Here is a 17,654-nt window from a genome sequence, read left to right as displayed (position 1 = left end):
GAAAATCAAGGAGGCTACCATGGTACCTTCTTCTCCTCTTTGAGGAATGGAAAGCTTGTCCAAGTAAGGAAAAGTCACAAAACTGCTCATGTCAAATGAAAACATAAACTTAAGAGGACTAAAAATGAACTTGAAAAATAGAAAGAGTGCTCTATTTTAACTTCTTTCAGTATACTAAAAGCAGTAAACTTGATAAGCCACTGGTAGGATTGCTGGATGACAAAAGTGTGAAGAGCAGTGCTTATGGTCGAGTATAAGCCCTTGCAAGAGAAGCTCATACATCTGCTTTCATCATTCTTTCTTCTTGAAAGTGTTTGATTCCTACATCCACTCTTTGTACCAGATCATTCAAAGGAACTAGATCAATAAGTAAACAGACAGAAAATATTAGACTAAATATAAATAAACAAGTCAGATGTCAGGAAGTCACCAAGACCAGACAGCATTCATCCAGAAGCTCCCAAATGTGAAATTTAAAAACAAAGATGTGTAACCTATGATCATAAACAGCCATTGTGCCAGAAAAATGGGGAGTTTCCCTTCTACAGATGAGACTTTAGAGATGATGCTGGGAAACACAGAAATACAGACCAGAGCTGTACATCACTGGGTAAGATAAATCACTGAGAACACAGATAATCACAGTCTGTTGAAAAAGATTTGGTGTGGATTCTGTAAAGGGAAATCCCGTCCCATTAACTTGCTGGATTTCTACAACAGTGTCAAGGACCAGGCGGATAAAGAGGATTCAGTGGACATGATATTTTTGAATTTCCATAAAGCCTCTGACTGGGTTCCACACTGAAGGCTATTTAAGAAATTAAGCTGCCACAGGATTAGAGGAAATGATGTTTTATAAACCGAAAGCTGCTTAAAGGAGAGGAAGCAAATGGAAGGACTTAGGGATGGAAAAGACTTGGTGACTGGGGTCCTCTGAGGATTGATGCCAGGACTGGTTTTACTCTGTCTCATGACTGATGAGTTGAAGAAGGGAGCAAACTGTGAATGCTCCAATTTTTCACATCTCTTTGAGAAGACCCTGAGCTCTTTTGGGTAGTCAAACGTTGGCTGAACTTCAAAAAACCCTCAAAGCTGAACAAACAGGGTGAAAATGTGGCAGCCAAGCTTCAGTGTAAACAAACATGGGGAAAAAAATAACTGAAACCCTGATTACATGATGCTTAACTTGGAATTGGTGGTTACAATCTGGGAGTTGCTGACCCTTCCCAAAATCCAACCCCTCAGCAGCAGGCCCAAATCCCCCAAATATTGGGTAGCTTGAGGAAGGACATCAAGAACAAGGAAAAGAGAGTCACTCTATAGGTAATGATTATTAATCCACATTTTAAATACTGTGTGCACTTCTGGTCTCAGCATCTGAAGGAGGATGTAATGGACTCAGAGAAGGCCACAGAAAAGACCAACTAAAACATTTAAGGAGGAAAAGTACCTCCATTACAAACAAGGAGACCTTAAAAAGGCCAAATTTTCAGTTTGAAGAAGGGAAACAGAAGAAAGGATATGATAGCTTAAAAAAAAAATATCCTGAAGATGGCAGATAAGAACTATAGCTCCACAAATCCTGCAAATTCAAGGGTAAATAATCACTTGCCCGTATATTCCTGAAGATGCTGAGATCTAAAGAATCTTTAAAAATTATTATTATTAAAAAATGATATCTATAGTTTGCTATACTGATATTAGCAATGGAGAGCAGCATAGTGTCACTGTAAGTTGTCTTCCTGTTCCAAGATGGTCTCTGATTAAGACCCACAGTACTTGCACATTATAGCTCATTAGCTATATAGCTATATATATATATATATATATATATATATATATATATAGCTATATAGCTCATATAGCACATTATAGCTGAAACAATCTTTAAGTGGCTTTAATCTGTTATTCTAATAGATGCACTCTGGCCTTTGTACTAGTCTGTAAGAATATGTGAATATTGTATGTTGGCTGAGTTAACAGGAGGTTTCCAACAAAAGCATAACAGTTTTGATTAATAGGCTGCCAGGAACAGAACCTAGATCATGTTAGGTCTGTGGATTACATCTAAAGGGTATCCCACCACTGGTAACTGAAAATTAACAAATTCAGGTGACACCTGTGTCTTCCCTGGAACATTTTTAAAGTTTCAGAAGTGAAAAAAAAAATTCAAACTATGCAATTAAGAAAAAAAGGCAACAAAAGATATGAGGAGTGGACCAATTCAAAACTATGTTCTCTATAGCAAAAAACCAGGATCTGTTTGGAACTATGCCAGTACTGCTAATATTGATGTTTTTGCCTTTCTTTCACACAGTCTCTTTTGATAAACAGAGAACAGCACCACAGAGTAGAAGAAAAGGACTCTAATGCATAAAACCCCCAAAAATAAACACAGACTCTCAAAGCAGCAACATATTTTTGGCCAAACCTGACAGTGTGAAGAAGTTAAAAGTTGTTTTTGTTATCCTCAGGATTTAGATACACTTTTGCATAAGGATCAGGAGTTCCTTTAGCTTTTGTAAATAAATGGCTGCTTGGGGAGTGGAATGCTTCCTCTCACATGTGCATGAGGTCTAGGGTGCAGGGTAATTTTATGAATCTCTAGTGTAAATACTTTCAAGAGTCTCTTGTGTAGCAGAGGTTTCCTGATGACCATGTGTTTTCAGATCACAAATACCCAGGAAGGCTACAGATGCACTACAGATGCTTACCTTCAGCAAGAGCTGCTTGGGAATAACTGAAATACACAATAATCTGGTTTTCAATCAGAGGAACACATGCCTGGGGCTCAGAAGGAGCTGCAGAGGGTCACTACCCCCACCAAGGGGGTATGAGCACACAGATATAGTGCCATAGGTGTCTGTGATTTGGGAGAAGTTAGACACATTTAGGGTTGCCTGAATCTTGCATTCTTCCTTAGGCATCCAAGACTGGCTGATGGTGAAGACAAACTGAGCTACAGGAATTCCAAACATCTTTGAGCGTGAGCAGCACCTCTGCTTCTTTATCCATCCAAAAACAAGGACACAGACTGACCTTCATTTTCTCAGAACTACATCAAGGCTTTCAAACACTCCCATAAATTGATATTGCACTTTGGTGATATGTGGTTTTTGACCAGAAGTACAATGTTTAATTCTTACAGTATGAAAATACTTTGCATTTACCCAGACTGTCCTTATCTGCAGAATATTTAAATATACGCCCACATCTGTGTTGTAAGTGCCACTACGAATAAGTAATTCCCAAATTAACAGACAGATTTTCATGTCACTCAAACTACTTCTAATAGGGAATTACAGAGGGTCTAAAATAATAGCTCTAGTCCTAGGGAAGACAAGTGAAAAAGCATTTAGTTAAAACTGAACGATAGTTGACCTCGGTACCTGGTAAAATCATGTTAATAAAGAAGTTTTATTTTAAATTTTGCACAAAATAACCAGGGTATTCTTTGAAAAGAAAATGTCTTATAGAATATCACAGAATTCTCAAGGTTTGAAGGGACCTTTGGAGATCATCTAGTCCAACCCCCACAGAACAATGTTGCCAGCTAGTGTTGTTATAAAAATTCCTCCAAACACCTCAATGTAAATTTTACATATTGAAATACGAAAGGTAATTATCACTTAAACTCTGCTTGAACAGATGCAGAATGACAAGCTTTTGATGTGAAGCTTACTGTACATGCTAAAATGCCATCCTACACATGATACAAATTTCACCAATGCTTATGTCCAGCCTGAGATCTAATCTACATCCTTTCTTTGATTACTCTAAAATAAATGATATTTACTCTTCAATATTCTTTCATGCAATAGAAGATGACAACTACCAGAGATCTGAAGAGATTATTAATCACTTTTATCTATAAAACTTACTTTGGACTGCTTTATACTTCTGCTAATGTTTATCTGCTTAATAATTTACCTTTTCAATTCTTTCAACACATCTGTAACCATGTGCTTGTTATCATTCTTTCGACCTTGAGAGACAAATGGATGTGAACGAATTTGGGCCACAGTTCAGAAAGACTGTTTTCTATTGCTCCAGTTTATTTTCTATAGTCTTGTACTTCCCTGTCTAACTGGGTCCTAACAAAAGTGCAAGCTTTTGGAAAAGTGTATCTTCCCCAAGGGCAGTTAGGCCAGCCTGACCTCCTTAAATTATACTGATCAAAGTGATGCACAGATTTTCAGAAATGCACATATACACAGGCTTTCAAAGTGTTTGTTCTGGAACTGATATACAGCAGAGTCAATAGCTCTCAAGAATTCCTCTGACTTCTTTAAGACAGAGTCTATATGTACTTGCTATTTTTATTCAGTGTTTATCATTGTCACATGCTGCTATTTCACACACTCTTTCATCTACAATGGCCAGATAAATACCATCTGGTTATGCTAAAGCCTTCAGGCAGAATAATAAAGATGTAGATGTGTACATAACGCTCTTTCAGGTGCAAGAATGATAACAGTTCCCACATCCTATGAGACCTGCCCCTTAACACTAGACAAAGCTGGATGTGAACACTTAGCACATTTATTCAGAAGAGGGGAAAGCTACATTCTCATCCTTTCTTCCCAAGCTTATTTCTGCTTTTCACTTGATGACAGTGTAGTAAAACAGTATCAACAAATTCAGCACAGATTTCTCCCCCTCCTTTTCCCTTCTAAATAGTTCTTCCAGACTTCAGTACCTGAGATGTTGTTCAAATGTGCCACAGTACCCATATGATTATTTGCATTTTATCCTAATGACCACACATAAATACTGCCTAGCAGCATGGTCCTCCCCAAGCAGGACCAAGATGTTCTGTCATTAATGATCTGGATGAGCCATCTCCAGGACTAGAGAGAGGGGAGAAACCTGTGGGAAACTGCTATGTTTGAGAAAGGCTGCCATGTGCCAGATGAACTTCCACTGGAAATGTACCAAGATCCAAACTTGTAATAAAGGGAATGAATAAATGGTAGGAAAAAGATTCCATCCATTGGTTACAATTGGATGTGAAGCAACAGCAGAAAGCAACATATCTGTGTAAAGCTAATCCAACCTTAGTCACTGATGAAGACTAATCAAATCTGATGTCTCCTAAAACAAACCTGCCACTGGAAAGCGCCAAAAAATAATAACATGCATAAGTAGTGACAAAAAGCTCAACACATTTGAAAGTATATATACAATAATTTGCCTGCTCTAAAATGGCACCATGCTATATCAGGTATATCTGGCATTTACTGTTCTTATGGTGAAATGTCTGTCTTCCAGCTGCTAATATATTATGTTGTGTTTTAATCCTATTGAGCAACTCAACAGTATATTTAATATTGCTGGAGGTAAAAAAATTAATAAAAAAATTGAATTTTGTTAAGAAAGACTATTTAGACTAAAAGTTACATACTACAAAATTTAAAAACAGTTCATTTCTTCTTCAGTATTTTTTCCCCATTCACATTTTGTTAACACAATTTCTCAGACGAAGTGTGCTACTACTCCTCACACTCACTAAAATGTTCTTTTTAACACACTTTGTTTACTACTGAAGACAACAGCCAAGAGCTGATGATATCCCAGGTAAGTATGGGTTTTTCCTGAAATGGCAGAGGCTCTTCTGAGGAAGTAAGATTTATAGAACTAAAAGCAAAATGCATTTCAAGAAACACTATCTGTGTGGAATTCAGATTTCATTCACATGGGAAATGTCATAGTATGGGAAATAAAGTCCTCAAGTAAAGTTGTGTTTATCAGAAGTTTGTTTTCCATGCAATAAATTTCAATCAGTGTTGCTAGATTGAAAAAGACATGTCAACCTTATCTTTTAAAAATTACCAGGATTGCACTGCCATTTTATTCCGATGAGAATGAAAAACAAAATTCTCAACCAGCACTGACACAAATATGAAATGTTCATATGAAATAAGATGTCCCTTTCATGTGTGCATAACTCATTTTAGCACTGTGAAAGAGAAATAATGCTAAAAAATGTTAAATGCATAAGTATGCCTAATTCAATTCTTGTTATGTTCCTGACAGACCAGTTGCTGAACTTCTGCATAACAAATGGTGAAATGATCTTGATCCCTTAGAACAGAAATTGTTTGTCTGTCACTCTGTGTCTGGAGAGCCTAAAAGAATGACAACTACGATCCACGCTATTCATAAAGTGTGCTTAATCTATATAATTTATATTATATGGAATACATGTGACTGCCACAATAGCATGGAATGCAATGTTGATCTATCAAGGATATATCATTTATCTTCTCTGTAAGGGGTAACAGCTGGTTGGCTGCACTTCATTCTGTATTACTGCTTTATTTTTACCCCAAGGCTGAGACAGTAATTACCCCAGCCCTAACAGTAAGCCTGGCTGAAAGATATGCCTGGACTGCTGCCATGGAGGCTCCAAAAGGCTGGATGTGGAGTGGCCACCCCAAAGCATCTAATTCCTTCTTGACACCAACACAAAAAACAGCCAACAGGGAAATTCAGCTTGTTGGTTACCCTTCTGTAATTATATCATGCTTCATGTAAACCATAAGGTTCAATAGGTGAAGAGGTCTTGTAAGGAATTTGAACATTTGCCATCTTATCATTAGGTAATGACATTTTAATAGTTTAATTAACCATTAGGCAGTGAGAAGTTCAGCATGAGAATGGCTGAAACTGCCTAGTAATTAAGTCATGAAACAAGATATGCTGCAGGGAAGGAGAAACAATCCTATTTGTTTTGAAGAGGGTCTTAGAAAGGGTTGGGTGATGGGATAAGAAGGAGGCTGCTCAGTCTCCAAAGGTACTGTAAAAGGATCAGAAGACATTTAAGAAAATAAAATAACTTTAAATAATAAAAAGAACCCTTGACATAAAGAACTGCCCATTAGGAACAAAATGTACATAAAATAAAACCATCCTAAGACATTTCAGTACAATACAAATGTTGAGCTAATATAGTGTTGACAATTTTGCTTCCCACCTACCAAAAGAATTTTAAACCGGATGAAAATGTAAAAATAGACAATTTCAGAACTTCTAATCAACTAGCACCTGGGAAGCAGTGCATGTGACTCAAGGAGTTACACCTGCTAATGAAGTAACATGGAAACAGCTGCACTACAAATTATTTTTAGCAGCAGAAGGAACAAGTCCCAGTGACACTGGGTAAGCTGAGGAGCAGAGAGTTAGATAAATACCCTGCAGGTCCTCAGTTGACACTGATCCCTTGCCCAAAAGTTTGGAGAGCTCTGTGGAAGTACTGTAGCTGTTTTTTCTCACTTGGTATTTGTAGTGCAAGAGACTCAAGAGTGTCACTTTGATCCAACCAGCAACAAACAATCAGTCACAGATACAGCTGAGTAATACAGCAACTACAAATGGAAAGAAAGGTGATAGCTGGCACTCTAGTAACAGTGCAGGCAAATTATTTACTTAAGAATAAATTATAAGTCTAGCACCAAGCATAATAAACAGCAAACCCTGAAGCTCTCTGTCCCTGAGTCTTCCCCAGCAGAAACTCCAGAACATATTTTCTGGTTAGATTATTCAAAGAATGTAAAACCAATCTATCTGACTTTCTTAAGGTCCTATAGGTCGTTTAAAATACTAAAGCAAGTAAAGCCCACTTGCATAAAATGCTGTTGAATGTTTGTAAGATTACTGGCTGTGTGCAGCAATTTCAAAATTTGTCAGTAAAATACTACTTCTATGCATTTCCCTTTAAAACATGTGCACTTCAGCAATTAGATGTGCATGTGTTCATGTACATATATGTAGCACAGCAGAGGAAGAGAGAGAGAATTTAAGATGCCAATCCCAGTGCTAGAAGAAACATGAAGATAATTAGAATCTGCTGCCTATGGCTCCAAGCTCCCTTTAACAGCAAAAGGCACTTGTGTTTAGAATTGGAATAGGGAAGCAGAGGGCAGGAGTGTCACAGGTAACTCCTGTAAAGCTCAGTGACTAGAAGAATGCCTTACCAGGGGGCTGTAGGATGGCTGAAGTGCTGTGGAGATTATCTTCAGAGCATTTCAGAGCACCTGAAGTTGGTTCTGTATATGAACAAGCATATGGCTACAGCATCTCTCACAGGCCTTGACTCACCTGTCATAGATGGTGCCAGCTTTCTTTGCCCTTTGTGGTCCACAGTACCTTCATAAGCCACAGTCACATCATACACTGCATCCAGATAGTCTTTCATTGTGTCAATGGCTACATGAGTTGCCTTCACCCGTGGAGTCAGCACATGCTTTAATATAGCAAGTCCTACATGGGAAAAAAATAAAAAAGAATTACAGTGTTTGAAAGTAAACAGGACTTTTACATTTACAAAAGGAATGTCAGCATCTCCATCCAAAATCACAAGAGGTTTATTCTCAAACTCAATTCTCAGTTGAGAGATTGTGCATGTGTATTCACTGCTTATTCTCTACTGAACACATTAGAAAATTAAACAGAAATCCTAAAGGACATTAACAATAGGAAGACTGCTCAGTAAGTGGGCCTTTTTTACAACTTCTCACTAGAAGCAGAGATGGTTTCAATGTGGCTCATGAGTGATGAAACAACACCTCTCTTTACTGCTTATGTGAGACCAACTGAGGTTAAGTAAAAAAGAAAATTATCTGAGAAATACTAAACACACATAGCATCACCTTCTGAAATTCTGTATCAGTAACAGATTTGACAGATATTTAAGCACACCTAATTAAGAGAATTTTAAGCACACCTAATGCTCATCCAGCATTTTACTTCCCAAGGACAAACCAATTTAGTGAACATACTGAATCCTAACCTAGTCACTATTCCAGCAGAAAACTTAGCAGCAATAGGGGGAAATACAGCACTGAGAGCCAAAACCAAGGAGGAAATCTGTGCTTCTCTGCAAACAACTTGTTACAATTCACTTGGCTGCTGACAAACTCATAGTGACAGAAATCAACCTTTGTCTTTAACTTTTCCAGGCCAAGCCACAGAGATTGGTATGTCAAGGACACAACAACATCAGGTTTAACATCACTTCACACATCTTAACAACAGTATTTCATACCCATGTTTATTTCAGTTGACCACTTCCACTTAGAGCATACTTGAGAACATAAAAACACACTGGGCTCAATAGTGTAAACCTGGTTTTCTTTCCAGAATTTTAATATACAATGACATTCAAAATTCAAACAAGCAAACAAACTCCAAGCCTTTTCTTGACCTGAACACAGATCTTCCACATTTACTTGAAAGGACTTTCAGGAAAAAAAAAAAGCATGCTATGGAAAATTTTTCACTATTTTTCTATGTGTATCTTTCTCACAGGGAAGTATCAGAATAAAATGGTGGTTTTTAATTTCTAGCCTATTTTTCATTGGCTTACTCTTCAATCCATTTTTAAAGAACCATCCATTGGTAAATCCACTGGTTCCTGGTGGGTGAACAGGAAATTTTTCTAAATCAAAGTATTGTGGCATTGCTTTTGATACTTTTCTGCTTGCAAAATCAATTCAAAAGATTATATATTATGTCCTGATTTTGTACTGAACTCCTGTGCTGGGTAAAACATACTTTGATCTAAAACTATGAAAATATCTAGTGAACACTGTAAGGTCATGCTAGTTTCTACACCACTTTAACATTCTTAAGAGTTGAAAATATTAATATAAATCACTATCTTGATCTTAATATTTGCTAAGAATCTCCTTGTCTGAATGCAAAGATAAAAGGCTGTTTATCAGCACTCCTTCTGAAGCCATTGTTCCATGCCTTACCGGCAATAGTGATAACTGTCTATGCAAAATGTTATATGGATCATGTAAATATTTTGAAGCATAACACAGTGGTAGTGTTTTCTTAGCTTGTGAACTGTTACATCAAACAGCTAATTATGTTATGTTATGTTTCAAAATGTTTACTCTATAAATGAAGCAATGAATATTCTCGTGCTGTGTCAGCAATGATATTAGTGTGGACATGACACTCAACACAACTCTTGCTGAGCCGAATTTCGAAACATATTCTAAAAACAGTTATTCCTTTCCTGCCCAACTCATCTTCCCCTTCATCAAACTATTACTGTGAAGAAGAAAAAGGAAAAATTCAGTGAGAATTGAATCATCTAGAAAAATTATTAAATTAGGTATCTATGACTATTAACTGCTGATTTTTTTTTAATCCATGGCCAGTTCTGGTGATGAAGATGGTCAGTGACAAGCTGTGAAGTGCAAATGTAGAATAAGCCACTCTTATTCCACATGCTGTCAGTGAACTCTTGATAATTTAAGTACAATATGAGTATGCATCTAAATCAATAAAGTCCATAATCCATTATTCAAAAATACTACAGTGAATGATAAAGATGCAGTAACACCAGTTCAGCACATACTTTTAAAGAATATGTTTTATAAAAACATTGCCACATATTCTTGCAATTACTTATGATCTTTGCTAAAATCAACATAATACAATTTAAATCCAAGTAGTTACAGTATAGTTACCTTGGCAAGCTGCCTGCATCCAATTCACAAAACACACTGGGCTTAAACTGTTTTTAATGTTGTGCAATACAGTTAGGACCCTCTGTCAAAGTATTTAAGGTCATGAGATTTTATTTTAAATGCCAAAGAAAATGAACCAGATACTACTAATATTGTAATGTTCTACCTTAAAAAGCTGTAACTTTGCTCTTCGAATTTTTGAATGATAGACATTAAAAAAAAAGAAAATCTGAAGAAATATGATAAGCAAAGATACTTCAAGTACTATCTATTTACTACATTATTGTAAGATGCAGAAATTACTTCAGAAAGTCTGCAAGAAAACCAAATAAAGTAATTACTTTGGCAAGTACAAAGACCGAAATCATTAACATCTATAGAACTGAATTTTTCATCTAAACACAAAATAACAAAAAGATGCTAAACAAAACATCATTTATCTAACTTCATCAGCGTGAAGTAACGTATAAGAGTAGCTAAGTACAACTCTGTGCAGAAGACTGGCATTCTCTTCACTTCATCCAGGCCAAAAACTCAAAAGAGCTGCTCAGTACAGGCAGGCCATTCACATTTTCAGAGTTGGACTTTGTTAGCTGTATTTCTATCCCTAATGTGTACACACAATATTTTAAAAGAAAACAGTAAAATTTCTCAGCTCTAATTTAAAAATACTCTATGTGAACTCTACATTAGCTTTAACCACATTTCATCCACAGAAGTTAATTGCTCACTGAACGTGGATGTCAGAATTAGCTTGAGGTCTTCACACCTCTCTCCCCTCCCTATGAAACCAGGTACTTGAAACTCAACTTTCAAGTACACAAAAACTGAAACCAGGGTGAAAACCAATGAATTGATTTCAAGACTAATTAGATCTTTCCTTTTCCATGTGAATGTGTGCAGTGAAGATAGAAAGCTCTGCAGTTACGTGCAGTGTCCCAAGTACTCACCCAACTCTTGAGTTCCCACCAGCTTTCTGGAATGCCTCCAGTGATTCAGAGCTTTACATATTGAAACCAGAGACTTACAAAACAACAAATGGTGGGAGAGCTCACCCGTTTGCATGCTAGTATTCCATGGACTTACAGAAACACGACTCAGCTGATACCAGTATTAAAAAACTGCATGCACTTCTTGAAAGTGTTTTTCTGTTACCATGAGCTAAAGTATACAGGAAATGTAACTAGTCTCCTCAGGAAGAGCAGGACCAGCCCACAGCAAGACACAACACATTGATACACTTTCTTTCATCATGGATATCTACAGAATACCTACAGTGTAGATTCTTGTTTTCCTAACTTAAATTCCTAAGGATAACTTTTAATAACACAGACTCTTACTTCATTCAAATGATCAATCTCAAATGCTACTCAAGGCCCACACCCTGCTCATTTTTAAAACTATATTCTTTGTCCACATCTCACTGAGCACTTTTAGACCAAGCCTGCTTTCATGAAAGTGTAGAATAAATACCACCAAAATCTATTTTCTTTAGAGACAATTCTAAATAACTTTTATGGATATTGAATACTTTGAATTACTTTAGAATACAATTGAAAACTAATGCCAAGATCTAGAAGGGAAACATTTTCAATTAACTCAATCGAAACACTTCTTTTATACATGATCTGCAAAACAATTTTGAGATAAGCATATCCTGCATACACAAACATCTCAGCAGAAAGCATATTTGTCACGATAAACTTAGCATTAAAAAATATTTACATTAGCAACTTTTCTGCATAAAACCAAAGAGGATAATAAATGCATACCTTAAATGTTTACTTGATGAAATGACCTTTGTTAGAAATCAAACATTAATACAAAATTCCAAAAACGCCTTTCACCAGGGAAGATTTTTTTGTTTTCATTCAGCATAAACAAGCCAAGTTAAATTTTAGAAGTTTCTCGTCCCTTTGGCTTTGACTTTTCAGAGTTAGTAATATTAGGAGTAGAAGGGCTTTGGATTACTTCTACTTATTTTCAAATTTTTAAAACACCATTTGTTAACGTTTTGATAAAATTTATATTCTACTAAACCAAATAAATTTGTGGTGTTTGGGGTATCCTGTGCAGGACCATGATTCAGACCTAAACCAATGAATCTTCCCTAGAAGAGGATGCAGCTCACAGGGAGTAAAAGTAAAATACCACAAAAACCTTTTTATACTTCCTCTCTGCAAAACTAGTAAAACATATATACACACACTAATGTCAAAACCAGTATTTCAGACAGCATAATAAACATTGAGTTATGCTTGTACTCTAGGAATAGCTTTTTTATCTTTGGGGGTAATAGCTCTGGTTCTAACATGGGTTTCTTGTTTAATTCTTCTTAATGAAACCACTTTTTGCAATATTACACTTGCAGTATTTTCTCAATGTAAAATTGAGCAAAAATGTAGGGAAAAAATAATTTCAAGGTACAAAACAAACAAACAAACAAATTCCCCTACATTTTGGTAAGGCCCACACTGAAGCACTGTGCTCTGTAACAAATTTACTAAGTTGGCAAGACTAAATTATTAGACTTCATTATATCCCCAAAAAGAATGAAGTATAATTTTATTTAAAGCATAGGTTAAAGTATATCCTTCTCATTCCTATGACTGGCAGAACTACTGCATGTTACTACCCTTCCAAAAAGTGTAGGAAGTAAGGAGTCTCCTGGATCTTTAGAAGGCAAGGTTTATTTTTGATGGAGCTCAGCAGTGTCCTCAGCCTGCCCGTGGGCCATGGCTCCCACGCTGCAGCCCCAGCACCCAGCCACCACCGTGGGGACACTGGGGCTGCTGAGGGCAAGCCACAAGCCAGGGCCAGCAGCACTGCACAGCAGCAGGGTGGGACCCTGGGGAGCTGTAATCACATCCTGCCAGCAGCCATGTGGAGCTCCCCATCCCGTGCTGGGATGTGTCCTGGACTGGTACGTGCTCCAGGCTCAGCCTTCAGAACAGTCTGGTTCTGCTCTCAGTGTCAGCCACTGCTTCTCAACACTTGCACGAGGGATGCTCCAGTTCCCATGAGTATCCTGTGTGGGCATGCAGGGCAGCAGGGCCCCAGGGTAGCACAGACTTCCCATTCTCCCCACATAAAAAGTGGGGCAGTGGCCAACAACAAATTAATTTAGCAGTGGGGAGAATGAGATAGTGAGGATTCTGCAACAGAATTGGAGATGCTTCTTGTTTAATAACTTTTTCTAGTCAGAGTTTTTAAAAGGAGTAATTACTGCAAAATAAGAACAGACCAGTAACAGAGAGAAAAACAGTAGAACAAACAAACGGGTGCTCTGAAAGCACAAAAACAGTGTTTTCCATTTTGCAGACTGCAGAGATATAATTAAAAGGTGAAATAAAATAACAGTAAAACAATGAGAGCCTTTTCCCTGAAAAAGAAGGTGAGAAAAAACCCCCTATTGAACAGCCCCCTCCCTCTGAACTCTCAAAGAACCACCAACCTAAATGAAACATTTGACTTTCATTTCCGACAGGAAACTGAAGCGATGAACAAATACATTATGACTTCAGCTCTCCTGCTCTTACACGCAAACAAATTCCATTCTTCCCAAGGAGAAGAAAAGCATATATCCTTTTGGACAAGAGTTAACAATACTTAATAGCTTGATTATATCAACAGGCTGATTCACAGACTTGTGAATTCATTTCAGTATGTCACAGAGATGAATTTACCAGACCTATTTGTTATTCTTTGTTTACTTTTAGAGTGAATTATTTCACTTTTGGTCAACAGGAAAAAACAAAAACAGGAAACATGTTCACTGAACTGTTGGATTTAAAGTTTATGTGCATATGATGTGAGAAAATATGAAAAATCTTGGGACTCTTGGGTTTTTTGCAAGCCTTTCTGAAGATGAAGTAATTCCATCTGTGATTACAGAGACAATGCCAACAATCAAAGCTACTCCAGAATAAAGTTCAACCAAGGAACAGTGAGAGTGGAAGGTGAGAGAGGAACAAAACCAAAATGCCATAAGAGTATTAACACTAATTAAAAGTGAAATGATGGAAGACACTTTCTTTTAAGGCACAACAAGCTCTATGCAAAATACTCTTTATATCAACTAACAACTATAATTGCAGCTACAATATCGACCTAATGGACTAGTGCCCTGATTCAGTGAAGGCAATTCTTACAACCTCAAGTAGCAAGAAAATAAGTAAATACACAGCTGTAGATAGGAACTACAGTGAGCCTTCTGGAGAACTGTTACTATTGTATATTGAGAAATGCATGAAATGTCTGTATATTAACTACTACAATCTTACTCTGTAAGAGAAACAGTCATTTATACTATTCTAATAGTATATATTTACTACAAATATCAACCACGCAGGTCCAGTTGAGGTGAGATGATCTTCATATTAGGTATCAATTTTATATATGTTAGCACTGTAAGAAAAGAATTCTTTCCAAAATGTTTTTGCTTACCCTCCTTTTCAGCAAATGATTGACTATCCGCAATGACTTTTGGTATTTCTGGATTGTAACGAGTCCCCTCTGGAAAAATCACTAAATACATCTGTGGAATTAAAAAAGAAACAAAACAGACAAGTGAATAATGGATGTAAACTGACTGCTCTTACAGAAATTATCAACACTTTATAGGTACATATTTTATTTAGCTCACATCACTGACTATTGTAAGGATCAAAAGAAAAATCAGGATACTTGAGATAAAATTTCTTAGCTCTAAGAAACTTACTGTTCAAGGTTCAAAACATTTTTGTTTGAAAATACACCATAGAAAATACTCCATGTGATTTAGGAAGGGAGATAGCCTGTGTCAACACAAGTCAGCAAGTCAGGAGCAGCAGATATCAACAAGAATATCAGTTTTAAGAGATTTTGAAAAAAACAAATACATCACAAAGTGACCGATTTTTTTTCAAAAATTAATTTTTTAAAAATAGCAATCTTGCCTCTAGTCTTTCCTTATGCTGAAATATACAATAAGTCATTAATTATTAGAAATACTATTAATTAAAGCAATGATAGACCTTACGTGCCTCTATGTTTCTCACTGAATTGGATATTAAATATATTAGGAACTCAAACTCATAGTTTAGTGTAATTTGAACTTTAAAGTCACATTCCTTTAAGCAAGGTTATATTTCCTAAGTAAATTCATTTGCTTGCCTGTTCAGCACCAAACTATCTATGGGTTCTCAAATCACAACACAGGCAAAGGTTGCCTAACTATCTGTATATCTGACTAAGATTATGTACCTAAATAGAAGAAGTCAAATTTGACAATTTTCCATTTTCTTTTGAAACAGAACAGAAGGCTTTTTTTTTTTTTTTTTTTTCTGTGTGTGTGCCTTGCATAATCTCCTACAAAAAAAGCTGATACAAAACATCACTTAAATAGTGAAAATTTCATACTGGGGGCTCATCTGCAGAAGCAACTATGGCCACAAATGATAACTGCTAGTGTTGAAGATGACATATTCATAGTAAAATGCCTACTGTAAATACTTAATTTATTAACTTTTCAGAAAGCAGTCTCGAGAAACATCTGAAAGAAAGCAAGATAATGGATTTACAAAACAAGACTGATAATATCTAAGGAATATTATCAGTGATTGGACAGAGACTGATAATTGGGAGTGCACATCACATAAAGATGCAAAGTTAAATAAAAAAACTCAAAAAGAGACACAGGAATGCAACTTTGTGCTTCTGGCCCACTAAACATCAGAGTGTGTTGGTATTTGCACTTAATTATTGAGGAACAGCTACAGAAAGGGCTGAATGCCAAAAGAGAAGCCCCAGCAAATGACCTCTCCAGAACCACCCTGCAGTGAAGAAGGTTGAAAGATGCACTAAAATGCAGAGGTGGGAAGAAATCTAGGAAATGTGCCAACCATAGAAGCCAGCTGGAGATCAAGAAAAAAGGAGAACTGAGTATATAGCCCAGAACCTGGCAGAGAAAAAAACAAACAAAAAAAACCCCAACCAAAAACCATTAAAAATAGCAAAATTGAGCTAGGAGAAAGACTGTACTTGTCACAATATGTTTGGGGGAAACTGGAAGAGACAGATGAAGTACAAGAATGTTCAAGGACCAAGAGAAGTCCAAGATGCATATAGATTTCATGGTGAGGGAACAAAAGAAAATGGGTTTAAGAGTTAAGGTGCTTACTTTTTCATATATAACAGTAGCATGAGTACAGGGACAAGTACAGGAATCCTTAGACCTTAGATGTAGCCCACACTTTCCCCAGTCATCTATACATCTATGAAGTATAATGTTGAGATATTTAAGTGACTAAGTAAAACTTTTAAGAGGTAGCTGGAAAGGACATAATATTCAAACCCAGATGCTTTTTTTTTTCTTTTCATAAATGTGCTTATGTTCAAATCTTGTAATTTGGATGCTTAAAATGGTACTTCAAGATGAGGTGTTCCAGTTTTACCTCTCCATCCTCATTTAAGACTGCATTGCTCAGCTCTAAAGGGCAATACAGTGACAGTAACAGGTCATCGAGCAAAGAAATGAAGCACACAGGACAGGAACACCATCCTTGGTACATAGCTCAGCACTTAGAAGCAGGCAATGTTGTTACTGGTCTTTAAAGCAGATAATCATCCCCAAAAGCTGATTACACAACAGGGAACAGTATCTACTTACTCCAGTCCTATGTGTGTAATACAAACCAGAGACTGAAAATGTATTTTACTTATTCTAGTAAACCTTTAAATACACAAGCAGTCAAACAGGTCTGTTGACCAGAATCTGAGTATCTCTGGGTTGAAAGCACACCAACAAGGCAGAGAAGAGGCTTTTGCTTTAAATTCAGCATATAATAACCTGCTATATAGCTAATCAGGAGTGTTTTCACAGTAGAATTCATGAATGTAAATAGATGACCTACTTATCCTCACACACAGTCCTGCACAAGACAAAGATATCCTTCCAGTACAGTTTAGCCTACCAGAACCACTTGTATGACTGGCTTTTCTTCCACCATGGGTAGCAGAAGTTAAATCCTTAAGCAGTTTTTCCAAAGACTGTAAGAACTACAAATCTCTAAGATTTTAATAACTAAATAAGCTCCGTGAACTTGGGATAAGAACTTGTAGAAACATTTTAATTGCCTAGAAACACTAGCTGCAGTTTAGGCCATTTTTAATACAGATTTTTCAATTAGG

At 36.6% G+C, this 17,654-nt stretch overlaps 1 protein-coding gene across 1 annotated transcript in view; it reads right to left on the bottom strand.

The window, feature by feature from the left end:
- AGPAT5 (1-acylglycerol-3-phosphate O-acyltransferase 5) overlaps positions 1 to 17,654 on the bottom strand; it is a 52,864-nt gene that overhangs the window by 9,828 nt on the left and 25,382 nt on the right. Inside the window, exons 5-6 of the mRNA XM_056488353.1 lie at positions 14,931 to 15,021; positions 8,101 to 8,262 (exon numbers count right to left, since the gene is read on the bottom strand). Of these exons, the coding sequence (XP_056344328.1) occupies positions 8,101 to 8,262; positions 14,931 to 15,021 (253 nt within the window). The remainder of the gene's footprint in view (positions 1 to 8,100; positions 8,263 to 14,930; positions 15,022 to 17,654) is intronic.

Source organism: Oenanthe melanoleuca, chromosome 3, assembly GCF_029582105.1.
Source record: "Oenanthe melanoleuca isolate GR-GAL-2019-014 chromosome 3, OMel1.0, whole genome shotgun sequence".
Lineage (NCBI taxonomy): Eukaryota > Metazoa > Chordata > Aves > Passeriformes > Muscicapidae > Oenanthe > Oenanthe melanoleuca.
The sequence above is the reverse complement of the archived record's forward strand: the minus strand, read 5'-3'. Positions and strand labels throughout refer to the sequence as shown.